Here is a 27652-nt window from a genome sequence, read left to right as displayed (position 1 = left end):
CCACTACGTGGATGAAAACAAAATGTAAATTTTACTCAAAAGTTAAAAAAAGCATTTGAGGTAGGAGACTTGAAGACTTGTCACTTGGTTTTTTTATTTGTATTTTTTCCTCAGGCTGCATGCTGTTTTCTCCAATCTGACATGATTCTGGTTGCACTCTAAAGTTTCTAACATCACAGCGTCTCAGAGCATGCATCTCCAGCTGCCAGCACAAGAAATCTGTTCGCCAGGATACTTTCCAGACGTTTCAGTGTTTTGTTCGGCTTTAACAACCCGACAAACAGAGCCACCCCCACGCCGCTGCATCCAACACGTTTGTACAGAAGACGGCAAACGATCTCATCAATTATCAGTCTCTGCATTGCCAATTATAAAAACTAATACATAACAGTTGAGTGGAGTCGGTTAGAAAATGAGACAGGAGAGCATGACAGACAAAAAAAAGAGAAACTAATTAAAACAAGGAAACTTTTCACATAACACTGTAAAACTGCTAAATTGGCTGGCTGTCTTTTGCAATGCATTTTTTTAAATCACTTGTTCTTGTACACTCCTGAATGCAAAATGAAAGGCATCGGATACAAGCTCATTGTGAAGGACTAACAAAGTGTTTTATTAGAAATCTGAAAAACCGCACATGTTCAGATTACTCAAAAGAGAATTTGTCCATTTGGCCTGCATGTTTGCTCTAGTTTGCAGTTCCACTCCAATCATCTTTCATTCTATTGGAAAAGTGTTCCTTGCGGTCTTTTAAGTAAGATTTGGACGTTTTTAGCTGAAATCCAAGAACTTGGGCTGGTTTCGAGGACATAGTTTCTCCAGTGCCGCAGTAGTTAATAACCTCTTGGTTTTGGGGATGGGACTGTTGATGTGAAGCAATCACACCGCCCTTCCCCTCCCAGTTGCTGAGAGCTCTCTGTTTATGCACTAGCTTAAAGCCCTAAGAATGAGTGGGGGTGAGGGAGCAGAGTGGAGAATGGAGCTTGTGCCCCATCCAGCGTATTTTCAATGTCATAAAAACGATCGTTTATCAAACAGCATTTTTTTATCTGCTCCTGATTCATTTGTAAAATAAAAAAATAAAAACTCAGAAATGTAATTTTAATCTTAAAGGATCTACACAATGCTTCCTGTATCTTAAGCCTTTTATAGTAAACAATGTTCATGCATAGGTACCTTTGGCACACAGAAGGACAACTTTTTAAATAAAATATTAGTTATTTTCCTTAGTTCTTTTCCAACCCGGAAGTAAGACGACTCGATCTCTGAGGCTCCGCCCATTTCATGACGTCAATCTAGAGTAAGACTCGGAAGCGTGTCAGCGTTTCCCCCAGAAAAACAAACAACATCCAAACATTTGCAAACGTGGATGTGCACATTGTGTACCGGTATATATAATGAAAGCATTTTTGCCGAGGAGTGGGTTTGTGTTGGCCTTGGGGCAGTGCTGGGAACGCAGACTCTTTTTTGGAGGGGGCTTTTCTCACTTGTCTGTGTTAGCTCGTAAGAACCTGTTGATTTTCGAGGATCGAGAGGGGCTGATACTCAGAGTGCAGGTTTTTAGAGGAATACTCAGAGTCTCAAAATACCGCTTTGGGGTTTCTTTTCGTGAGTAATGAACATTACAATATACCTTTAAAGCTTAAAAAAATACATTTTGCTTGATATAATATATGTCCTACATCTTTAGAAAATCCCACAAGAACATGTTAACAACACCAAAAAGAGAAATTCTGTTGGATTAGATATTTTAATTAAAAAAAACTACGATCAGCTTTTTTTAAGATCTTTTTTTTAACAAAATCTTTTTTTCAGAGACTTTTGACTTTTAAAGGAAACTGAACTCGTGAAGGCGCAAACAAATTGTGTTTTATTTGAATCTGTGTGAGCTCAACACACAGGGGCCAAAATGCAATACTAATTTCACAACAGTTAAAGCATACAGTTGGATCCACAGGCATCAGTAGAATAACACACACACACCACAAAAGTGCACACAGCCTCTGTAGATGCTGACGCCGGCTTCTTGGACAGACTCTCTGACTGTGCAGGGATGCCAGCCGAGGAGGAAGGAGGGAAAAAAGGAGCGGTGGCGATGCTGTAAATACATCATTTTCTTTGTGTACCATAAAAAGTGGTGGCAACACAAAATGGTAATGACAGTTAAGGCGTTTAGTCACGGACTTGCTGCAACGTGCTGAAAAAAAAGGCACCAACATATTGACATATGCGGCATTCTCTGAGGCAACGGCACTGGGTCCTTGTTAAAGTGATGCGATGCAGGCAGAGGGGGACAGCGGCGTGGGGGCTGCTTTTTCAGCCACTGGCCTTCAGGCCACAAAACTGGATACAAGGCTTCAATAGAGTTAAAAACGACGGCCCAACAAATACAATTCAACAACACCTAGACAACCAATTTTAATTTTTAAGTAGTTTTTAACGTAATTATTAGATAAAACGTATACAATTGTGCTTGATTTTTGTGCGATGCAAACGCAAAATTGTGTGCATATAAAGTTATACATCTATGGTATGTACATTAAGTATGTACCACAGATCTATAACTTTTATATTGCATATAAGGCGCACATATCATGTTAAAATTACACAATTGACGCACAAATCACTTGTGAATTGCACTTAAACAGTGCAATAATCATGCATGGATCATGTTATACGTTTATTCACGTTTTTTGCGTGGTTTATTCATACTTCTTCCGTGGTTTTAACGTGCTTCATTCATGATACATCTGTGAAAATGTCACATAAAGACCACAACCTTTCTCACGTATACTGACGTTTTCTTCGTATGTTCACGTGTGACCAATTTTCATCCATTCAATATGCACAAAAAGTCTGTAGTGGCTGTGTGACCCAGCCTTTAGAGAGTGTCTCAGACTTGAGCAAAGACCTGATTGTGCAGTAAAGCAGCTTGTTAGTTCTGGATAACACCGCAAATTGTCCATGTAATAGATAAAACATTGGATAGAGAGATCAAGTAAAAGTTAAAACATTAAATTGCGTCTTGTCCTCTGACTGTGTGCTTACTCACATGTTTAGGACCACAGTTCCTGATGCGGATAAATGAGGCTAGCTCAACACTGAAAAAAAAAGCTGGCTAACCTCAGGTTGAGCTTCTGAAAGTTCAGAAGTCCAGAACAAAGTCGAGCATTCTTTGTTGTCTAGTTTGTTCCTTTTTTTTTTGTAATTGCCTTATTTGCCTGCTGAATATGCTAATTTGGATGGTCCGCCTCATTTGGGTGGGGTAGACAGGTTTTTTATACTCTGAAACCAAACCTTATCTGGACAGAAAATGTGTTTGTTCTCTGCTTTTACTCTGTACCAGATAACAATCATGCAGTTTCCTTTTATTTTAAAAAAATCAAGAGATTAACCCTTTACCACCAGAGCTTTAGCTCCAGTGTTCCCATTCTTTGAATTACCACAACTCTTCAATCATTTATGTAATTAACCCTTGTGCTATCCTATGACCCCGCCCTTACATTGACATGTTCTCCCTACCATGACAAAGGTGGATAAAGGTGGAAAGATTTCTTGTAATCCATGGACACCAGTGAAGATCACAAATCATTGAAGAAAAAAGGTTCAGAGCACTGTCTAGTGGGTCTAGATGACCCAACTCCCAATGTTGAAGTGCCTAGAATAGCACAAGGGTTAATGTAATTCCAACAGACAAGCAGGTTTGCGCTGATATGCAACACATTATGTCAGTAAAGTCAGAATCCGTTGGAATTTTGTTAATTTTGATAAATAATTTTTAGTTTTCATTATTGCTAGAACAAAATCAGACATTAAAATCAACAACTAAAAGTAATAAATAAAACATAAAAACACATAAAAAGTGCATCACTGGATCATTAAAACACGAAATTGAAATTAGATTGTTGCCAGATAAAAGTGCGTTTGTCAAAAAAAAAAAGGGACATGCAGTTACAAATGGCAAAACCAGAAACAAAAAATAAATCTGAAGGAAGACACCGCATGACCACATTACCGTTAATGTGTAGTTCAAAATAGCGAGTGTTAATTTGCGGTCACCAGCAATATCTCAGGTGTTAAATTAAGGTTGTACATTTTGAGTTAATTAAATATTATTTTTTTTAAAAAAGCTCAGAGGACAAAGTTACAGACTTGTGAACCATGAAAACATAAAAAATTGTGGCACGTCTTCTTTTTGCTTCCTATTCTGGTCAATGTTTGTGTGGAGAAATGACCCGCTGTCACTGGGTTCAGTCTGTGCAAAATTAAAGTACAAGACCCCTTAAAATGAAAATCAAAAATGCTCATTTTTGGGGCAAAACATAAGTACACACTTTCACTTAATTGCAATTTTGAAATTTAAAAACGCTGGAGATCTGACAGGAAGCAGTAGTTCAAAGTGTTCACTAGTCCTTTGTTTCTTCCTAATAACAAGAAATTCAACCAACTATCATTGCTATTCTCCAGTTAAAATTACTAATAATAGTTGTGACTATTTTATGTTTTCTTAAACAAGCAAATTCTAAAAATGTGTTTTACTTGGTCATTTTTTTCACAAGTGGGGACTTTAAAGAAAAATATTATCCCTATTCAAATTATTAACTGTAATTCTTCCAGAAAGCTCTTTTAAAAAAAAAAAAAAAAAAAAAAAAGCTAAGACAGAGACATTTGCAAGAGCTGCTGTTTTTACAAAATCTGATTTGTAAGTAAAAACAACATATTTATGTCACATGTGGACTTCAAAAGTCACGTCCACAACAAACCCAGTGTGTGGTTGAAAAGGGCTGATTCCTCTGGAGGCAGAAATTGAACCTAAATTGGAGGCATAATGACATCTGTGTTGAAGCAGCATGGAAGGTAATAAACCCCGTATTGTATAGACAAAGAGACCCAAAAAGGCTCACTGGGATGAAGCTAAAGTCTCTCTTCTCCAGAGACGGAGGATTGAAAACACTTACATGAGTGATTTACATCAATGGGAGAGCACATGACATTAAAGCTTTGTTTTTCCACTCGTCTCTCTGGAGTCGGTGCTCTGTTGAGACGAACTCCCAGCTGCACTGCTTCACCATGCAAGCTGCTCCTCTAAAAGTGCTTTCACGCTACGTGCAGTTTCATCAGTGTTCCATTGACCACAAAGGCTCAAGCTTTAATGTTAGTTTTGCGAGCCAGGGAACAAGGAGGCAGAATAAATACTGTATATTATATTCAAAATTGTTTATTTTATGTGATTTTGTGCTTACCCTAACTTTATAAACTTTTCTTTACATTTTTACATCTTTAACACTGTACTAGATGTGGCCAACGACACCTAAATAACTGGCTCATTAACCTACCGTAACTTGGTGACTGTTTACGCGATCAACATAGGCGGCTTTTTGTATCGGCTTTGTATCGTAACGGTGCAAACCCGCTTTCCTTCGCGACAGAATTCGTTGGAATTATCACCATCTACTTTCCACGCTATGAGGCGTACCTAAAAGTCCTGATCTTTTTAACCCTTGTGCTATCCTAGGCACTTTGACATTGGGTGTTGGGTCATCTAGACCCACTAGAGAGTGTGTTGAACCTTTTTTCTTCAATGATTTGTGATCCTCACTGGTGTCCACCTTTATCAACCTTTGTCATGGTAGGAAGAACACCTCAATGTAAGGGTGGGGTCATCTAAGATAGCACAAGGGTTAAGGGCACTTTATAATTTTACAGCCCCATATATATGGATGAATTCTGGTTGTGCCTACTGATGTCAAAGGCATTTTGAGAGGAACACGGCTCTCATTAAAACAGGTTGGTGGGTTGGTAGGTTGTTTTTGTGAACTTGATAAAGCGGGTAGCGTGTAGCGGTGTTGGACTGTTTTTTATTAACATGTTACTAACATTGTTGGGAGTTTGCGTAAAAACAGAAATGTTTGTTTTAACCGTATTAGTCTGTTTTTTGTTGTAGTGAGTGGGAGTAACAGGTATTGTGAATATGCTAACACGGCTAATGCTTCTAACATGGCTTCCATGTAGCATGTTACAATCCGGTTCTAGAGTTACTGAACGTAGTTAATAAAGTCTGACTGACTGACAGACTTATCTCTGACTCTTTTGTCTCGCTTAATGCACCTCATTATTTGGTGCGCCTTATATATGGCAAGTTCAAAAATCAACTATTCTTTGTTGGTGCAACCCATAGTGGGGCAAATATGGTAATTGCATAAACAGTTGAAGAGTCACGGTAGTTGAAAGACGACTAAAGGGTTAAAACCTGTTTTTCTGGTTGTCACATTTTTTTGTCCTTTTAGGGGAGGTTGTTTTCATCCACAATTGAATTTGGTCATGAAATCATCTGTTCCTGCTTAGAAATAGACATCCCCAAGTCTTCGGTTTGAGTTCCTCATTTAAATCACTTTTTTGATGTCTGGTTTTACCAATATTTTTATACTTTTACTTTTCAAAGACAAAGATGAAAAAAAAAAAAACAACAACACAAGAGTTATAGATAGACAAATAAAACAAGCAATATGCTTGAGAAGGAGTGGATAAAGAAAATCTTAATAGATGCAACAATTCAACTCAGTTTTGCCTGGTTTCTGTTTAAAGTCCCTCTCAGATCAGTGTTTCCAGTGGACTTTTAAATATGAGTTAGCCGTTTTTAGCCTAAATAAAAAAACCTGTGTTGTCCACCAGGACTTTGTTTCTGCAGAACGGCCAGAGTTCATTAGAAAAATCACCTGGGTTGTTTGCGGGACTGATGGTGCAGAGTGAGCCCGCCCCCACTTCCCGTTAACCATCTGTTTAGCCAACAGCCCCTTACACTCCCAACCTAACATTACCAGAGCACCAAAAATGGCGAGCAATATTGGAGTTTTCCAGCTGTACGGTTCTGATCCAGATTCCAGCTCAGACGAGGATCTAATCATCTACAAGTGGATGCATCAGAACGGATTCTCCTGCAAGGTAACACGATCATCCTCCAGAGATCTAGACAAAACCAGGTCTGTAGACATGTTTTTGGAAATTCTGCAGAACTCAGTCAGACTCAAATGTGTTTGAACCCTCTGAACTGATCAAAAGCCTCAATCTGATTCTCATTTAGAACTGTGGCTTACGCAGACTAATGGTCACACCTCTTCAAGTGATACAACCTCAGAAACCTGTTATCCACCCACTTTTCCAAAGGGACCACCTTCCCTCTGTCTTCTGCCAGCTCATTTTCTCCACTGGAGGTTAATGCGGCCACAGAGCCTCCTTTCAGAAGAGCATGTGTCGTCCCGCCAACAAACCTGCTCCTTCTAACCACGAGGTTTCATGACGGACACGCTTTGAAAGCTGCGTGGCGATATCACGGCTAACACGGATAACGTATCGCCAACCCGATCCTCCTTCACATCCAGCATCAATCCTTATTCTTACAGTTCCAACGATCAGCTCCTGACACTCGGAAACTATTCTGCACTTTCAAAGTACGCCTCCTTTATCTCATCCATCCAGAAAGTTCAAGGTCTTTTTTTCCTGCAGCAGCTTCTGACTGACGTAGCCAACAATTCTGCAATGCTGCCGACAAAGGATGTGAAAGCAACAAAATGATGCACTTATGTGTTTACTTAGGTTACTGAAATAAAATTTTTTGTAAAAAAAATAAATAAATAAATAATCAAATGCATTGTTATAGTGCTGTTAAAGTGATTGAAGAACTCTCACAACCTTTATTTTTCTTTACCATAGCTGCAGTCCTCAATTAACTTTTCAAATTTGCCTATTTGAAAACACTAGTAAATATGGCATTTGGTTTCCTTTTTGTCACTTTTTCTTGTTTTCTGGCAGGATCTTTTTTATCCAGCAGTCCAATTTCCGTTTTACATTTTGAAAACAACAATTCTTGTTTGCTTAAAAGCAAATAATCCAATAAAGACAAGGTGTTTACTAAGTAAACGGCAGAAAAAGGTTTACAAACTTCTTGTCACGTTGTTATTTTACTAATATATTTAAGTAAAAAATGACGTGAAGTCTTTTCTTTTTCTTCAAAGATCATTTTCAGGTCATGTACTGTACCAGAAATCACACTTGCAATGATAAATACTGAAAGAGGAAAGAGGAACACTCCTGCCCTTCACTTGGCTCATTATCTGATCCCTCTGACGACCCGTGGCTGCTTAAATCGAATTTAAGACAATATTGACTTCCCACAGACGGAATCTGGAGTAAACTCAGACACACAAGTGTTCGTTTCCACTCAGAGGGTTTCCAGAGATTTTTGCATAGAATGAGGACTATGATGCTCTGTTTAACCTCCACATATCAATTGAAATAGACATTTCAGCAGATTAAAAATGTTCTTAGGTGTGCTTGAAAAAATGAAACAAAACAATTTCTAATAATAAATTATCCCTAATAATAATAATAATAATAATAATAATAATAATAATAATAATAATAAATTCTCCCTCTGTGGAAATAGCAGATTTTGTCCACATAACTTCATATTTGAAAGTTTATTTGTGGCTTTGAACTGTTTTTTTTTAGCTCTTTTTGTTTGCATTGTGTTTTCCCCTTGATGTTACACAACCAATTCTGTTAACACTTTTATGCTTTTCATGCTAATGTCGTCTTTGTTTCATATTTTCTTTCTTTTATATTTTTTTTTCATTTATTAAGACAAAACTCCCCATTTGCATCAAGTAAGGATTAAGAGACGGGCCACACATGTCAGTTCTCTGATAAAAAAGAACCCTAAATTAAACTGTTCTTGACATACCAAGAATAGGATCTGGTAATCCATTGCTTTCAGCTAAAGTGGGCTCACTAGCTAAACATACTCAACCACACATTTAAAAACTTGTTAAATATGACTCAAGTAACGCTACATTTACACTGTGCATGTGACGTAAGCATTCTTTAACGTGTCTTTGGCATACGGTGTTCACACTGGACAGTTGCTACTCAACTGTCCAGTGTGAACTGGACAGCACTGGTAGCTCACGTCCTACAGGAAGAGGCTTGGTGTGAAATGTTGAAGCAGTGCAAATCTGGTGAATCTTGCTCTAGGCTTTTTCTATCACAGCTCTATTCAGATTTATGAAAGACTTGGTGTCATAGAATTCCATCCGGACACAAACCGCAATTATTAATATCTCCTCCATTATTAATGTTCAAACGCTTGGCACTTCTGTGAATTAAAAGGGACGCCATTCCTAGATCAGCATGAAAACCGAGTCTCTGATTGGTCAAAGTTAGACCTGGTTTAACTTTTGTTTTTTTATAGAGCCCGAAAGACGGTAATAGAAACTTTCGTAGTGACGTGTTAACGAGAGAGTTTTGAATATGGAAACCCGAAACGTACATATACGCCCGTTTACATAGACTTTTTAAAATTAAAGTGGTCGCTTGACAGACCGTTAACTGGTCAAACAGTACTCAAGAGAAAAAAATGCCTGTTTTTGTTGTTTGTAACTTTCTTAATCCGAGAGAACTAAAAAACTTTTCATTTAAAATTTTCTATAACGGTCAACAAAAATGTGTTTTATGCATTTTAACTTGATCTGATGTCCTAAAATAGAAACCATTTTTAAATCTCTGCACTTGGTGCTACAGCTTTTTCTCATCTCCTTTCTAACAAGACTTATGCTGTCAAACGGGTCTTCTTCCAAATCCAGAACAAGCTCTCTAAGTTCAAACAAATTCACAGGACTCCTACATATGGAAATATCATGTCCTGTTCAAATGTACACTGCCAGTCATTGAAATATACAGTTTAATTATTGAGCCCCACTTCAGAAGGCTGCAGAATGACGGGATTTAAATTTCACTTATGCCTGATAAAGCCCTATGGGCTCCAGATAATGATAATAACTAGGGAGTGTGGGCAAGTGCATGGGTGGAGTTGGGTGGGTCATACAAGATTAATTGCAGAATATGTAAATTTCATATGTCACATGCAGATTGATGTCACTTTTAATGAAATTAAAACAATGTAAACCGGGGGCTGCTGGGAGTCTGTAGGGACGACTGGTGACTGGCGATGAGATGAGGTGCAGAGACGACGAGATAGCGAGGTTAAAGGTGAGGTTAACACCCACCCAGACAGGAAGAAAATGATCGCTAACTTCGATCTAATGAGTCCTCCTGCCTAACTCCATGCAGGTCTTATGGTTTCTCAACAAGGGTGCTACAGTAAATTTGCAGACCTAATAGACCTTTTAGGGGGCTGGACGGAAAAAAGGTTGTGTTACACGGTAGGTTATGTTGCCCATCATACACATAAAGCGGTTTTATGATGTGTTCACCAGTCCCGCCCATGGGTGTGATTGATGCTCCGGTGCTTGCAAAGATGCATGTGGGTAAAACTAGGAAAAGCACTGGAATTACACTTATCTCAGGTGGGATTTTATTATCTACTCCCCAACGTACTGTCCACTTGCTGGGGTTAAATGTTTACAGGGTTTGTGACGGGTCAACACGCTCCTAGCAGGGAAAGCTGCAATGTATTCATGTATGATTCAAGCACATGCTGCAGCCCAAGCTTAGAGGAATGCTATCTTTTCTTCTCAGCCCACACCTCTTATCTCTACCTACTCCTTCCTCCTCTTGCCAGGATTGTGTCACCGCTAACCTCAGCCTCTCCATCCATCTCCTCTCCAGAAGCACGAGGACGGAAAGCAGATGAAAGCTGGAGTTCCTCTCGTCTTTCTGCTCTGCTTCTGACTTTCACAGAGATCAAACGCATGCGGCAACGTAAAAGCCGAGTTATTGCTCATTAAATACATGGAACATTCATGTTCGCACATGTGCGAACATTTTATAAGGTCGTCAAATGGTCAGGTCTTTGAAGGTGACCTCATAGGAGATGAAGTGGGACGGGAAAGCTTTTGCAGCCAGAACTCTGTATCTCCTTCCTGTCCCTGCCTTTTCTCATTATACACACAAATAATTCCACAAGCTTTTCTTTTCCTTTCTTTTCCTTTTTTTTTTGCTTAACACAAGCTTGCATGTGAAACACACAGCTGTTTGCATCTCAGGTGGGAGATAGAGCCCAGAAACAGATGGGTAGTCAGAAATTGTGAAGTCTGAAGGATAAATCTTGAAAAATAAAAGGTGGGTGAAAACTTTGACAGTTTCAATGCATTTCTAACCAAAAAAAAAACAAGTTGCCAAATACTTTCTTTTTTTACAAAAAAGTCCCACTCCGATCATCTTTTGATCTACTTTAAGTGATCTTTTAATTAGGATTATGCCATTTTTAACTTAAATTTTAAAAAAACAGCTTCCTTTTCTAGTTTCTGTAAAGTGGCAGGAGTTCATCAGAAAATCCTCTCCAAGTTGTGGGAAGGACTTTCAGCACAGAGTAATAAGCCCATCCCACTTCCCGTCTTCTATATGTTTGCGGATCTAGTCAAGTGGATGCATCAGAATGGAGAGGAGCAGGGAGCTAGTGGTTTGCCGTAGTAGCTTTTACGTCACAAAAACGTTTTAAACAGCGTTTTTTTTTCCATAATTTGAATAGAGAAATACCCAGTAATCCAGTTTTGATTGTAATTTTACTGACAGAAATGCCACAAGAGCATGTTAAAAAAATCATTTTCATCACAGTGGGTCTCTAATATGATTGTTTGCCATCTTAATGCTCCTCGAAAGGCAATGTAATGTAAATGATTGCTCCTCCTGCAGATTTCCTCCTGCCCTGTCCATTTTTGATTCAATGTGCCAAATGGCACATTTACATTGGCCATAACCTCAATCACCATGCTTGCTGGCTATGCTGAATGTTCAGGAAGACATTTGAGCTGTGAGGGGATGCAGACAGAGGTATAATGGCAGCAGAAGATAGAAACCCTCGCCTGAGGCATCCATCAAACCAAACGACTCCATTACAGTAAGTCTGACAGAGGCAAACAGTAATGTGTACTGTGATAAACACTGGGATAATAGTCTGTTTATAGTCCTGGACACACTGTTTCTGCTGAGAAACACTGGAGAGGAATACAGATAAGATACGCCGACCTCTCTTTCTTTTCCACACCTTCTCTCTATATTTTTTTTGCTGCTATCAGTAACTTTCACTCCCTTGTTCTCTTTATCCTTTTCCACTCTCTCAGTATAATATTTTCGCTTTTACAGAGGGAGCTGCATACATCAGCTCAACAGCGCTTTTATCTGCTGTTCCACTGTAGCAGCCTCACCACCACAGTGCAGGTACGAGCCCTGGGAGAGCCATCAAAATGGAGTCAAATGATTCCGCTGTGGCATGAAAAAGCGAAGATACGACGACAGACTTTTGTGTTATCATAGCTTTAGGAATACAAACATACACTTGAACATAGCTGCTCTTCCTAATGTGCATCAGCTGCACAGGTGGGCAGTGGGTTTCTGTTCAGATGGGGCTTGTGTGTCGGCGAAAAATACAAACGAGGACTCTACTGTCCATGATCTGAATTCTCAGTGGGGGAAAAAACTACTGCTGCTGCTGCTGCTATGGATCAATTATAGAAGTACAAAAAAATTGCACTTTTTTTAACCAGTGGCGGTTTGGAAAAGTAAACAAAATCTTGTTGATATCAGCATTTCTGTTCTCACTGCACAAGTTTTTTCACAGACTCCTGCAGATCACGTCCTCATGTTTGGAACGAGACACGTGATAAATAGGGCTATTTGCTCCTGAAAATTTGAGTTTGGACATTTATGACGTGACAGATTGTGAATATGTGGTCCTTATAAACATAGTAAACTGTAAAATACCCTTCAGGCCATGTTATTATTGCTTTAAAATTGTACGTAAACTAAACAAACCAACTGTGTCTCCTTCACAGGAAGTAAATACATTTTCAAAGTAAAGTGTTGGTGATGGTTCTTATTTTCAAAGTAAAACTCTCAAGTGTTTTTTCGTAGATGACAAGTTGAGACTTGAGTTTAGTGAAATAAGTTCTAAAATGATGTGATATCATATGACTCTGCAAATATGGAAGAGAATTTTTACTGGAAACGTGTCTGCAAAAATATTCATCTAAAGTTTGGTATTTCTGGTAAATATGATAAAAGCAATTTTTACAATACATGTCTATTAACAGGCCTATATCATACAAAATCAACTTTTATAAGTCTATTATTATGTTCATTTCTCATGAAAAACAACCCTTAAAAAGGTATCTTGATCCATTCACACATTTCTGAGTATTTCTCCAAAAACCTGCACTCTGAGCAGCAGCCCCTCCCAACCCAGGAAAACAAGTGGGTTCTCACATTGAGACATGGATAAGTGAGGAGCCACCCCCTTCCAAGAAGAGACTGACAGCTCCGCTCCCAGGCTAACACACACGCCCATTTTATCTAGTGGTGATTGGAAAAAAACAATTTATTTTTCTATGCACAATATGCTCATCCGTCTTTGCAAACGTTTGGATGTTGTTTGTTTTCTTGGACGAAACGCAGACACGCTGCCAAGGACGGCTCCAGGTTGACGTCATGAAATGGGCGGCACCCACAAGGAGAGTAAGGCGGAGCCTCAGAGATCAAGCCGTCTTACTTCTGGGTAGGAAAATGACTTGCAAAAATAACTCTTATTTCATTTAATTTTGTAGTGTTCCAAAGGTAATATATTATCATATATATGGATGTAGTTTATTCAGAAAGACTTAGAATAGCATGAAATAGGCCCTTTAAACCACTGTTGTCAGTTTATATGAAATGACTGTGAGGGACTTCTATTTGTTACATTTTGATAGGGGTGTTGTTGTGTCTTCATTGATTATGTTTTTGTCATCTATCTACTAACTTTGGGGATGGAGAATCACTTTGATTTGATTTTGATTTGAAATGGTTTATTTCAAGCAGATTAAGTAGAAATAATACACAACAGCAATATAAACATCAGTTATACATTCATACAGTAACTAATCAAACTTAGGATAATTAGACATATTAATAAATATTGCTTGAAAGGGAGTGGGAGGAAGCGAATTTATATAATCCCACCCCGATTATACTGTAACCATTTTATTACATGATTTATCAATATCCGGTTCCCAGTTTTTATAAGACAGAATTAAAAATCATAAGATATCGATAAAGCACATGACAAAGATGAATTACTTAAGTATTACGTCAAAAATAACTATTTTAGAAATCAACATGGCAAATGCAGATCAGTCATCTGAAATATATGCAGCTTATGTTACTTATAAAAGCCATTCATATGAATAAAACATAATACTATATTATTAAAGCAGACAACACTACTTCAGAACATTTTAAGGATTTGTTGTAAAATGATCCAAAACAACAGTGTCATTTATGTTTTGTTTCCTCCAGGGGGGTATTCCAGAAAGCAAGATTAAACTACCCTGACTTTAACCCTGAACTCTGGCTGAAATCCGCCTGAACTTGCTTACTCTGGGTATGTTGGTTCCAAAAGACCGGATATGAGTTAGCGTAATTACGCTCCACTTGGTAACCCTGGGTAAATGCACATGAACAGCAAGTACACAAAGGCATTCTCAATGGATCGCCGTTATCCTGAGTCTCTGTGGAAACGCGTGGAGAACAAAACCCGGAAGCTGAGGTTATATGCCTCCTTAGCCTCAAACTTACCGTGGTAACTCACATAACCTGCTTTTTGGAATACCCTCCTGAAGTTAACCGGAAAGTTGACAGAAAAACTTTCTAGTGTGCCATTGTAAAAAATGACAAATACCCTTTCTTTCTTTATAAATCTTTGTGTTTTTATCGGTTATGTTTTGTTGATTCTGATCTCCTGTTTTAAACTAAAGCATAAATGGTAGTGATAAAATGCTATTTCAATTTTCATCCATCCAGTAAAAAGACATCCGTTGATTCATGAATCGGATCACCACATAATTAACGATCCACATGATGAAACCATGAGTTTTGTTTCTATTCTATTAAGAAGAATTAGCTTTAAAAAAAAGAGTTTATGCGATCATTGTTGACCTTTATTACAAATAATGACCATAAATAAATGCTTCACCCAGTTTTCAACTAGGGGAAGTAACACAAGAATTAAAGATCACATCATAACCCTTAACTCACACGAACACACATGAAGGACTGGGTGAAAGTATAAGCCAGTGTCTATTCCACTATTTGTAAGATTAGTTAAACTTAATCACCTCATTCATCTCTTCGGGCTATTAAACAAACGACAACATTAGCAATCGGACCTTAAACATAGTTTGGCCTTTTAAGCTCGCTGCCCAGGTAATGGCGGTTTTAACAGAATGTGATAAAATGTAAACAATCGCACGCCCACTTGAAGGTATGATGGTGTGGGTTTATTAAAAGAAATGAGCCCTTGGTGGGAATGAGCTAATCTGATTCTAGCAGGAGAACTGCAGTAAAACAGAAGAACCTCAGTAATGTACAGTAATGAGGTCAAATGCTTTCATTTCACGAAGCTCGGGTTATTTTTGTGGAAGAAGGAAAATGATCTGGCATAAATTGACTGGGATTAGGTAAAAAAAAAAAAAGAGTCTGCACCAATCAGTGCAACAGCATCTTTTTTTGTTGTGGTGCACCATCAACAAGTAAAGAAAATACTATAAAATAAAATAAAAATTAAATACAGAAATACAAATAAATAATAAAAAGAAGGCTTTATATCTTTGCAGTCATCCTGCACAGGCTGCACGGTAGCGTAATGTTTAGCGCTTTTGTCTCACAGTGAGAAGGTTCTGGTTCAAATTCCAGCTGTCACCTTTCTATGTGGAGTTTGCATGTTCCTTCTCATGCTCACATGGGTTTTTGCAGTCCGGCTCCACACAGTCCAAAAACATGTTTCAAAGGTTAATCGGTGACTCTAAATTGTTGTGAATGTTAGTGTGTGTGTTTATGTGTGTGTGATGTTACAACAAAGTGGCCACCTTCGCCTTGGCTCCTTTACCCTTGTAACAAAAGCGGGTTTTGAGAATGGATGGATGGATGGATGGATGGATGGATGGATGGATGGTTATCCTGCATTATGACCTGTGTCTATGGAGATTCCCATTTATCCAGGTCATGTCATCATAGGCTTTCTGTTCTTCAGGGCAGCTGCACCTTAACAGCTCATTATTGCAGTGTCTTCAAATTCATTGTGGACCATTTTAATTCAGACAGAAACGAAATGTCAAGTACTGTCATAAGTCCTCTGAATAGTTTGTTTTATTTTCACATTTGCTGGTTAAAAACTCAGTTTTTCAAAGGGTTGGCTCTGTGCTAAAAATGTCAGTTAAAATGTATTTTTTGTCAACTCAGTTTTCATTTCTACATATTTCCTTTCTTGCTTAACAAATTGAGTCAAACTTCAACATCATATCTACTCAAAATGCCACAGAGTCCAAGGGAGCAAAAGGAGAGGGCTGGACCATGAATGTTAAATTGGTGTGAACCTGTGGGTGGCTGGGCTTCAGTCCACCTTTTGCCAGCCTGACAGGCGTATACGGCGCTCTCCTGAGGCTGCTGCTGCTGCTGCACACGCACTGCAGCACACTCTGGAAGCCCTCAAACAACTTCAGTCCGAGCCTGGGAAGATTTCATAAATATTGCATTTCCCAGAGTGCAGCGGTGACCGTGATGCTTCATCATCACTGAGAACAACACAACTACAATTTTATAGTAAATATTTCATAAAGTGATGTTGGTGGGCACAGTGTAAGGGCGAGCAGATCATTCACCGCATGAAACTGGAGCGGAAGGTTTAACAGAAATGTCAGGACGGAGAATTGTTAAGCTTTCCCCATTCACACAGTTGGAGCGTGAGGAACGCATGGATGCATTTCTTTATTCAATGTTCCGCTGTACAAGGTGAAGACAGTAAAACATTAGAGACTGACAGAAAAAAGTCAATCTCCTGACCTTTTCCAGGCTCTTTAACTCTCATTGTTAGGGCTTTGGCCAGCAGCCTTAAACATTTCAGCTCTGCCTGGCTGACTAGAAACTGCTGAGTGGGAAAGAAAGGGACAGAGGCCAGGCCTGAGCATTCACCCTCCCTTATCAATTAACACAGCAGTGGGAGATCACTGCAGCAATCAGTGAATCGCCTGCATGCATGTATTTGTTTGTTGCAACGCACCGCTTCATTCATTCCTCCTGTTTTCACTGGAGAACAGGTAAGGTATTTCTGCGCAAATAAAAAAAAAAACAGAAATTCAATGTTTTTCCCCTTACCAGTGACGGTGAGTTCAGTCGTCCTTCTGACGACGAAGCCGCTGAATTGGACCTCACAAGTGTAATTCCCAATCTCCTCTTCTGTTACTTCTTGGATAAACAAAATGTCTTTCTTTTGAATGATGCTGGCTCTCCACTGCTTTGGATGACACTCCTGGATAATAAAACAAACAAAACAGATGGGTAAAAGCGAGTACAAATTCTTTTGATCGCTCATGAAAACCCTCTCCAATGAAAATGGTGTTTTTGGTGCTTCTAACATGTTCTTATGGCATTTTTCTGATGGTGGAGGAAATATAGAAGAAAATTAAGGCTCAAAATTGGATTTCTGAGTATTTCTTTATTCAAATTGTTCTAAATAAGGAGCAAATAAAAAACTCCTGTTTGAAAAAGCTTGTAGTGGTGATGTAAAAAAACAAACAGAATGGGCAGGTCTGCATCCACATGCAGACAAATAGATCTATGTACATCTTTGCTTCCGTGATCAAGCTGCCATCTGGCTGGATAGCTTGGCAGTTTTGTAGCACCGTTAATGTTAAGACCATGTCACACAGACGCAATGTACATTTTGCACATTTTTCTATGTATGAAATTTCGGTCTTTCATGATACATGCGTGATATAAGTAGTTCATAAGTGGTTCTTGCGTTCGTCATACGTAGATGTGTGCAGATGTCCATCGAGGATTTTAGTCATGAACGTGAATTTGGTTTTGAGCTTTTCAAACATTTTTTGGTCAGTTGAGAATCATGCAGTCTACGCATATTTTATGTAGTTTAAACGCAATTATTACATAAACCTTACCTTGAATTGTATTGAGTTGACTTGAATTGATTTTTGCTAGATTCGTATGTAAATTGGTGTTCCACGTTTGTCTAATTGACTTTTCAGCATTGGACCAACGATGTATAAGTTTTATATTACGTATACAATGTAAGCATTGACACACAAATAACTAATGAATTACATATAAACCAGTGACGTGCAGTCAGGAGAGGCAGGTGAGGCTGTGCCTCACCTGTCATTATGGGAAGAAAAGAGAAAAAATAAATTCAATTATTATATTTAATCAGTAATTTGTGCTTTGCAGTCATTTTCCATTTAAATGTACCATTTTTGGGTGTTTTTTCTTCTCAAAATCGCTGAATTTCCGCATTTGCCATTCAGATAATAAGAAATGACGTGCGATGAGGCACCAGCCCGCTGAGCCTCACCTTGGATTGCGCAATACCTATGCAGTCAGACAGTACTGCTGTCTCTCTGTGTGTCGGTTCAATCACCTGTACTATATGAGCTGAGTTTACATAATTTAGCAGATGTATATGATGTACAGTGTTTGTTTTTATAAATAACTGTATGTGAGGGACGTGTTTCTTGTGCTGAGCGCTAAACGCCGGCAAAAAAGCCGCTGGGTGAGGCCAGACTTTCTCGTGCCTCATGTTAGGGGGCGCCGGTGAGCCCTAAGATTATGAACAGCCTGAATATAATACTAGAAGAAGTGATAGCAAGCGGCAAGTCATTTTCTTCAGAAGGAGCGGCGTATGGACTTTATTTACAAGTAAAGGTAAGACGATAATAACGTTTGTGCTTTTTTCTATGCTGCAGTTTGTATATGAAAAAAAAACATGTTGAAATGATATTTTAAACAAAACGTTAACTGTTGTCAATTAAATGGTGAATAAGTTACTCAGTTATTTATACTCATGGTTCATATGTTTGTAAATCTGAGTGATGACGTCAGTGCCTCACCAGCCATTAACCTCACCGCACGTCACTGATATAAACAGTGTAATAACCACACATGGTTCATGTTCTACGTTGATTTATGTGTCCTTTGTGTGGTTTATTCATACTTCTTCTGTGTTTTAACGTGGTTTATTCATGATACATATAAGAAAATTTAATGTATAGACCACAACCTTTCTCACTTTTTCCACGTTTATTCCCTCATGATCAATCCGTGCAATATGGGTCTCTAAAGTGTTGAGGAAAGAAGTTGAGATGGACCTTTAAAAAAAAATAAACAATGAAAAACCTGAGTGGGTGTTGCAAAGGTGGATCAAGTGGTGAGGATGCAATCCTGCCACTGCCAAACATATGAATTCTGTTTGCCAAAATGATACATCTTTCCTCTTATCCTGCTTATCTTAGCAAGATTTATTGCTCTGAACTTAATATCCTCCATTCAATATTCCACTAAGGCCACAGAGGATGGAGAATTTTATTTACAGCAGCCTCTCATGAAACATCTCATGAAAAACTAAAAATGTTTGTGTTGTGTGTACGTGTCAGTATGCGTGCACATGAACGTTGAGCGCCTCCGTGCTCTCTCTGCATCTTCCCGGTGCTCTGGCAGGGACAGCGATGGCGCGGCGGATTCTTTTCCATCATCGCTCCTGGCAACCTTCGAAATTCAATCATAGTGGCTCTGCAGTCATCCAAATAACTCTAAGTCCCAGCACTCCCAGTCATTACCCAGATTGTAATTGAATTGTAGAAAAACCTAGAGGTCGAGCCCTGCCAGCTAATGTACTGCTGATCTGCCTGTGATTAGTCTGGCCTGAGCCCTTTTGTTGGGAAGCGCTTTGCTGTCCAGAGGCTGTGCCTGACCCAGGAAAGGCAAAGGAGGAGTGGGTGAATGCTGAATAAAAATCAGGGAACAGGATCATTTGGAGGGCATCCGATCTTCCCTCAGGGCACAGAGTGACATTGCAGGATTCCTTCTCACAGAACTTTGCTGCTCATTATGAACGTCTTTGCTGGGGCCGCCCTCTGTGCAGTTCTCATTCTCTCTCAATGACTCTTACTAGGTGTGGAACATGGGTACTCTTAAATTCCCACTCCAATCTTCTTCTGCTCTATCATCATCCATCTATTTACACAATCTCCTGATAACATAAAGCCCCTCACATCCCTAAAATAACATAAATCGATGCAACAAAAATGGTGTTCAATATTGGAGCTATCCAGACACACAGTTTTGATCCAGTTTCCGGCTCAGAAAAAGCAAACAAAGACATACGTGGATCTATGAGTCTACAAGTGGATGCATCAGAATGGAGCAGAGCAGGGAGCTTGTGGCCCACCCAGTGTTTTATTACGTCATAAATGAGCTCCTTTTTCATGTCTTCTCCTGATTTGCAACAGTTTTAACAAAGGAATACGCAGATGCAATTTAATCTTTATTTTTTTTATAAATGTAATTCATCATGAGAAAAATGCAATGTTAAAAACACCAAAAACACATCAGTGTGGGTCTTTTTAAGCAATCGCCCTCATTTAGAATCTGTGTAGGTGATCTTAAACTGTTTCCGACAAGGCCTTAAAAGAATAAATGACCAAGAAAATTAGATAAAAACAAACCATTAGAGCATTGTAAACTATTTTCATTTTTTTGTAAGCACAAATGCGGACCTTCTTGCTTTAGCTTTTTCTTGAAATCCATCAAGTTCCACACAAAGTTCCACCATCAGATAAATCAGGTAGCAAGCATACCTTAAACCACGTGATGTTTAGCTCCTTGCCGGGTTCCACATAGTCTTCTATGTCAGGACAGAGGATCTCCTTACTCTTACTGAGCTCAGCCTTCTCCGTTCTCCTCATGTTGGAATTGTAACAAAGATTTGTGTCATTTTCAGCCACAGTCAGAGACATGGACACCTTCATGCAGTATGTAGAGTTCCTGTTGGAAAAAAGCAACACAAAAGAGTTTGGGATTAGACATCAGTCATCACAGGTTATGTCACTGGATCCCAGTTCAATCAACAAATCTAAAGTTGCAAACATGGTTCATTAACAAAAGCAGTACGATAACACATAAAGAAAAACACAACAAAGAATTCTTTATAGATTCTTTACAAGTCTGTTGACTAGTGATGGATTTATAACTCTTTTTAGGGAGCCGAATCTTTTGAGCCGTTCAAAAGACTGACTCTTTTTATACTTATATTTATTCATTTTTTAAGAAGTCAGCATGTAGTTTATTCATTCAATCTTGTATAATCTATGATATAATTAAAGGGAGAATTGATGGTGCTTAGATCTGGATCAAAGGAATTCAAATTCAGATTTTCCAACGATTACTGAGTTCAAATTATTTTTGATTTGATTTGAAATGGTTTATTTCAAACAATCAACACTAATGCAAAAAACAATACAATCAGCAGTTTTACATTCATACAAAGCTGTATCATTTGACATGAACATGTGGTGAAGGCCTTTATCCTACCTGGCGACAAAGGACAGCTGAAATGCGATTGGTTGAATGCTCCAATATGAAAATATGTCTGTCTGGAAGCAGCATAACCATCATAAACACAATAAAAGGAAATGGACAGACCATTTGGAATGATTTAATGAGTATGCATGGACAAAATATAATTAACATATGATTCAGATATATTTTTTAGGCCTTCAGAGAAAGCCTTGAAGGCCCCGACGACCCACCCTAGATTGAATCCATGACTCCACATTGAAGAATTTTTTATTTAATATAGTTGAAAATAAAGTCAGACATGAAAGATTTTTAAGCTATGTAATCTTTGGTGATGCTAACCACACGTGTTAAAGTCTAAACAATCCAACTTGATAATTAGAGCGGCTCTAGTTGGCTGCGGAACGATGCCTGTGTCTTCACTCAGGTGGAATCCCATCACACCGGGATCACTAAACTCCTCGGATTAACCTATTTATTTCACAAACCGAGGTAAATGGGGTCTTTGTGACAAAGTCCTGGATCCTATGCACCTCTGATTGAAACATCTGAATGTAACAATGTAATGGTGTCTCCTACCACTAAATAATGCATTTATACCTTCCTCTCTCTCGGTTCTGTGTTTGTAAGACGAGCAGTAATGAAAAGCCGAACAGCTTTAAAGCCGAACACCTCTGAGTCAGATTGGATTTTTGTTGGAAGTGAGGAAATGCTAATCAAAGACAAGACAAATGTGAAGATTTCCTCACAAAGCTGCGAAAGCTGCCCGGTCATCACAATGAGTGAGCCCCCATTGCTCATCTCCTTTCCTCTTATCTCGGCAGCCATCGCAGCTCCAACTAGTTTTCTGACTTTGCAATCTAACAAAATAAAAGCAAGTCTCCATCTTCACTGAAAACGCAATGACACAATACAACCTGACAGTGTCTCCTTTCAAAGTAAAGGCTGTGCGGAGCGGTTTTCAACTAAATTTGAAGCCCAAGGCTGAGTGCATGTAGACAGTTCAGCTGCTGCACAGCCTATTGAAATATTTAAAGGGTTTTAAAAGTTGTTTTGTTTAATTTTGTGAGGTGCACAAACAGTATTGAAAGACGTCAGTCCAATCCCTGCCACCATAAGACATAGTGATAAACTGGAAGACTGTTTCATAAAATAATTAAAAAAAATCAACCCTACAACTATTTCTGGGACGCCTATCTCATTAGCATGATGAAAGCTTTCCTTATAAACCCATTGTCCATAACTATGTCCACGTTTACTGCTCCGTAGTTCATCATCATTCCGCTAGGGGCAGTAAAGGGCTTTTCTTGCTCATTTGAAAATGGCTGTGTCCATGAAATCTAAAAAAATGCTTTCAATGGGAAAAAGTGTAGCTAATTTTAAAAAATTCTTTCTTTATAACAAAGTTACAACATGTTGAAAATCTGTGGATTAAATTTGATACAGTGGGTTATCAAGGTCCTATATTTTGGAACACTCATCAATATCTTAAACTAACCTAATTGTGGGTAAAAATATCAAAAGATCACCTATGGTATCATAATTGATACTATCAATATCTAATAAAAAAGATGATAGGATGTTGCTATTTTTGTGGATTTCATTAAAGTGTTTAAATTCCTTAAAACTTGAATTTTCTTTGATATAGTAGCCTTTACTGGGTTATGACTAGTAAAGGCCATAACACACCTTAATACATCCACCCCTGGTGTCAAATTCAAATGAGATCAAAGAAGTAATATGAAGTAGAAAGAAGAAATAAGTGTCTTTTAATTACCTTAATCATCACCCCTTTAAGATACACCAATGATTACAACAACTTATCTTCTCTGGAAAGCACTCCTCTCCAGACTAATAAGAGCTATATATATACATGAAGAAATATAAGTTACACTGGAGTATAAGTTACAGCAGCCAAAAAAATGCATAACAAAGAAGTAAAGATCATTTATAAGTTGCACTATTGGGAAAAATTTCTATAACAAATTACGGGAACAAGAAAAGCAAACCCTAATAACGGAATGAAGGACATGCTAACAAGTCAACTAAACTCTTTATATCACTTCAAAAATAACTAAATCCGATGAATTCTTCATCGTCTGTGTTGCTTTGAAACAGTTCCTCAAAGCTCAGCGTTAAGCTACATTTACACCTAACGTGATTGGCTTGTCAGGGACGGTTTCAATGTATAGATGTGATGTGAGGTCCTGTGGCGAGATTTGGGCAGCACAGCGTGGAGTGGCCAAAATCCACATATCTGAACTTTGGCTGCGTCACATCTATCAATCAAGGACTCATCTTTGGACATGTCCAGTGACTCGATCACCTCGTAGGATCAGCTACAGGAGGCGAGCTGGCGGGCTAAGGCAGAGGAGCGGCATTGGGGAAGCAGCCTGCTCGGGTCTCCTGAACTTTATTATAATTTTTTTTTAAGTCTTGTTTTTGTCTTTTCCCCACTCAGGTTAACGCGGGACAGTAAGTCTTCAAACTGGGTGACAGAGAGACAGAAACAACACGGAAGCAGCCATCATTGAGGTGCAGCTTCTGCAGGGGGTGTGGTTCTGGAGAATCTCTGAATGATCGCATGAACCCAGACATAAGATGTGATTACCGATGTAGCTTTTTCAAATGACTAATTCTGATCTTTAAACATCCTCTGTGTCTTCCATGCAATGGAAATGAGATACACAGACACCCCTTTATGTAGCGAACAGGCTAAAAGCATTTGGCAGTAGTTTCTCCCACACAGGGCCAGGGTGTCAAGATTATGAACATTTTTGGATCCAACAGCATCCAACAGCAAATTCACTGAGCGGCGAAGGAGAGGTGGCCAACTCTGATTTGATGTGAGAAATGGTATTCGGTGTGAACGCAGCTTAAGACGGAGTTTCTTCTTCTGTGTTGGTGTCAGTAGCAAATAGTGATACACACACCTACAGTGCCCCCTAGTGTTTTTTCTGTTTATTTATTTATTTTTAATCACAAATAATTTGCAGCTGTGTGTGAGTCACTCCCTTGACAAAACTGCTAAAAACAGTAATCTATACTCCAAAAGATATGGTGTTTCTATACACTTGTAATTCCACAAATGACCACTGATTTCAGAAGTGACAAATTTAATTTATATTAAAAGTCGTAAGTCCAACTTTGCACCAAAAATAAACTTATGTACAGCATGGTGTAAGCCTCTACAGTGAAACTTGAAGAAGAAGGTAAAGAAAAGTAGAAAAAAGGAGCTGAATGGTGTTAGATGTATTAAAGCTTATGAAAGACTTTGTAACACAATGGGAGCTTTAGCAGTTACGGGGTCTGGAGTTAATGAAACCATGAATCAGAGAGTCAGCAACAGCCGCTGCTGCCTCATTCGTTTGATGAACAGCTAAACCTTAAAAGACCTCATAGTTCTTGATATGTGTCTGAATGTGTATCCATCTTCAATCCAGCTGTGATCTGGCCGGGTCGACCCCTCAGTCATCAGGCCACGGGAGCAGCTGTATGTTCTTTCATTACATTTCATTACATTACATTTACAGATGGCCAGATGCCCCAATTCACTGTAAATGACAGGCTTTCATATGATCTAGTCAGGTTATGGAAGCAATAAGAGCGTCGCCTCTCTCATATAAACACCTCTGACCCTCTGGGGCCATGAAATAGAGATACATACCCACACATGGAAGCATGGTTTCCCACACAGCCTTGAGACAAAAACAGCTCCAAACAGGGGGGAATAAAACTGTGCAAATACCCCCTGTATAGCCCTCGATTGAAGATGACTAAGAGAGCAGCTGGTGCAATGCTGTAGGAAGAGGAGTAAGATGCAAGATCCTGCCACAGTGATGCAGTTTTAGTGTTAAAATCTATCATTATTGACTTCGTAGGTCCATGCAGAGGAAGGCGAGTGGGAAGTTGTGATGTTGTGGGCTCACAGAATTCTCTTGGACAGTATATTTATCCTGAAGGGAGCCCTGCAAACAAAACTGCCGAACTATAGGTGGTGGAAGAAAAAAAAAACAAGGCATCCTGGTCTTTGGCCTTTTTGTGCTTTCACAACACTTTTTACCTGCCTAGGTTATGATTTAAAACTATGCACCAATGAAGTGGAATGGAAGAATTGCTGTAAATAATGGCACCTAATGGACTTTCCAAGGGGTAAAGTAATGGCATGCACGCTAGGAAAAAAATGCTTTATAATAAACAATAATGAGTGCTACCAGCAGGAGGGAAAGAAATCACTTGCTTGACCTCATTTTGTGTATTTCACACGCGCTAAGACTGTCTGCTCTTGATAATATTTCAACCTTTCATTTGAAAAACTCGTGTTTTTCCTTTGGTTTAGAAACTGGGCCAATTATGATACTGACCTTAAAATGCGTAAAGCAAAAGACAGAACTTTAAGAAAAGAGTCTGATCCATTTTAAAGACCCACTTATAAATATTGTGTTTGGGGTGTTTTTTATAAAGAAAATGAGGCTCAAAAATGGCATTTATGAGTATTTTATTTTTTATCGTTGTCAATCAGGAACAGACAAAAATGTTCCGAACGGGCCACAAGCTTCCTGCTCCGCTCCATTCTGATGCATCCACTTCTAGACAAATACATCCATGTACATCTTTGTTTCCTCGTCTGAGCTGGTATCTTGCTCAAAACTGCACGGCTGGATAGTTTCAATATTGATTGCCATCTGTTAATGTTGAGTTGGTGGTGTGAGGGACCGTAAGCTACCAGCCCAATACCCAGAGACCAATTTCTAAAGAACTAATGAATTCTGCAGAAACTATATCCTAGGAAACGATACAGGTTTGTTTGTTTTTATGGCTAAAAAATGACACAGTTATAATTAAAAGAGCACTGGGAATGCGTTAAAATAGATCAAAGGCTGATCAAATTGGGACTTTAAATCGATTTTGTGCAAGAGAACGCTTGTGGGCTACAGTGCTGTCCATGGTGCTGAAACACTCAGAGAAACAATGTGACGATTAGTTATTGATGTCGCTTCTTTATAGTTAAAAAAAGGAAATTTCTGATAAAGTAAAACTAACCTTTGCTAACAGCCAGTAGCTCTGGTTAGTTTGACCAAATCCTCTTACTTGTGCAAAAAAATGATGTAGTTGCACCAAAGATTTCTCTCTAATAGTTGTCAATTTGTGTAATTTATATTTTGGAATAACCTACAACCTTTTTCCAATTAGGATCTATAAGAAATCAAATCAAACTATATTCATATAGTACTAAAAATATATCAAAGTGCTTTACACTACAACAAAACAAATAAAATATATAAGATAAAAACAAGCATGACAATTTAAATATAGCCCCCTCCCCAGACCTAGACACAACCCCCACTCCTTTCACACCTCCCACCCCCTAACTGATGGGGATAGACAATGGGAAACAAGATGTTTGACCAGCCTCACCACAGCTAAGTGGCGATGCAGGTCCCCATCTAGAGCTGCAGCTGCTGAACAGCAGCCGACCCAGAGGGACAGGTTCCAACTGATAACTGGAATGATGACTTCATGAATTAAGCATTTCTGATTAACCAAAAACAGACCTGTTTTTTTTTTAATTAAAAAATACAAGAAAATGAATTCCTTTTGCTGTACGTCTTGGTTCGTTCCGTACTTCTGACTCATTCTTAATTTATTTAAGAAATCCAACAACAATTATTAGAAATCTAACCTGTATACTTTTACTGTAAAAGGATCATTACAATAACAAAATGTCAATTTTTTAGTGTGACTGTCAAAGTAGCTATAGGAGAAACAAATAAACAGTGCTGAGCCATGTTTTATCAGACATATGCCGCCGATTATTATTTGTTCTTCTTTCATGAAATAGTTACATATTTCCAAGGCTTTTTTTGTATTTTAGTTCCTTTTTTTTCAGAGTTCTTGTTTTGTGCAGCACAAAAGAAAAGTGCGTTTAGCGTGAAAAAAGACTCAAAATTGGCTACATTTTTATTTGAAGAGTCCCTTTGAATATGAAATGAAGGGCAAACCAGACCAGTGATTTCAACAGAAATAAATCAGTGCAGAGTTTCTCATTTTTTCACACATGAGCACGCAGGCACATTTTTGACAGAAACTTTGCCACATGAAGAAAGCCTCAAAGTTCCACAGGAAAGAAAAATTCAGAGTATTTTTTTATGCTCTCAGCAGGTGCATTCGGCATGAGGAGGAGAGTGGCGTATGTGGCTTTTGATTGACAGCCAGCCGGTGGCCGACACGCAGTCCAACAATGTCTTTCACATCTGTCAAATTCTATTTAAGTAGAGTTGCTTTGGATGTTAGTCAGTAG

General features: G+C 38.7%; 1 protein-coding gene across 4 annotated transcripts in view; it reads right to left on the bottom strand.

Moving 5' to 3' along the window:
• il1rapl1a (interleukin 1 receptor accessory protein-like 1a) overlaps nt 1-27652 on the bottom strand; it is a 231640-nt gene that overhangs the window by 102184 nt on the left and 101804 nt on the right. For all 4 annotated transcript variants that reach the window (XM_023950643.2, XM_023950645.2, XM_023950644.2 and 1 more), the window contains exons 4-5: nt 20634-20820; nt 17140-17293 (exon numbers count right to left, since the gene is read on the bottom strand). In XM_023950643.2, the coding sequence (XP_023806411.1) occupies nt 17140-17293; nt 20634-20820 (341 nt within the window). The remainder of the gene's footprint in view (nt 1-17139; nt 17294-20633; nt 20821-27652) is intronic.

The sequence above is a fragment of the Oryzias latipes genome, chromosome 21, assembly GCF_053564925.1.
Source record: "Oryzias latipes strain Hd-rR chromosome 21, Olatipes_Hd-rR_3.1".
Lineage (NCBI taxonomy): Eukaryota > Metazoa > Chordata > Actinopteri > Beloniformes > Adrianichthyidae > Oryzias > Oryzias latipes.
Note: the sequence above shows the minus strand (reverse complement) of the source record. Positions and strands in the feature narration are given on the sequence as shown.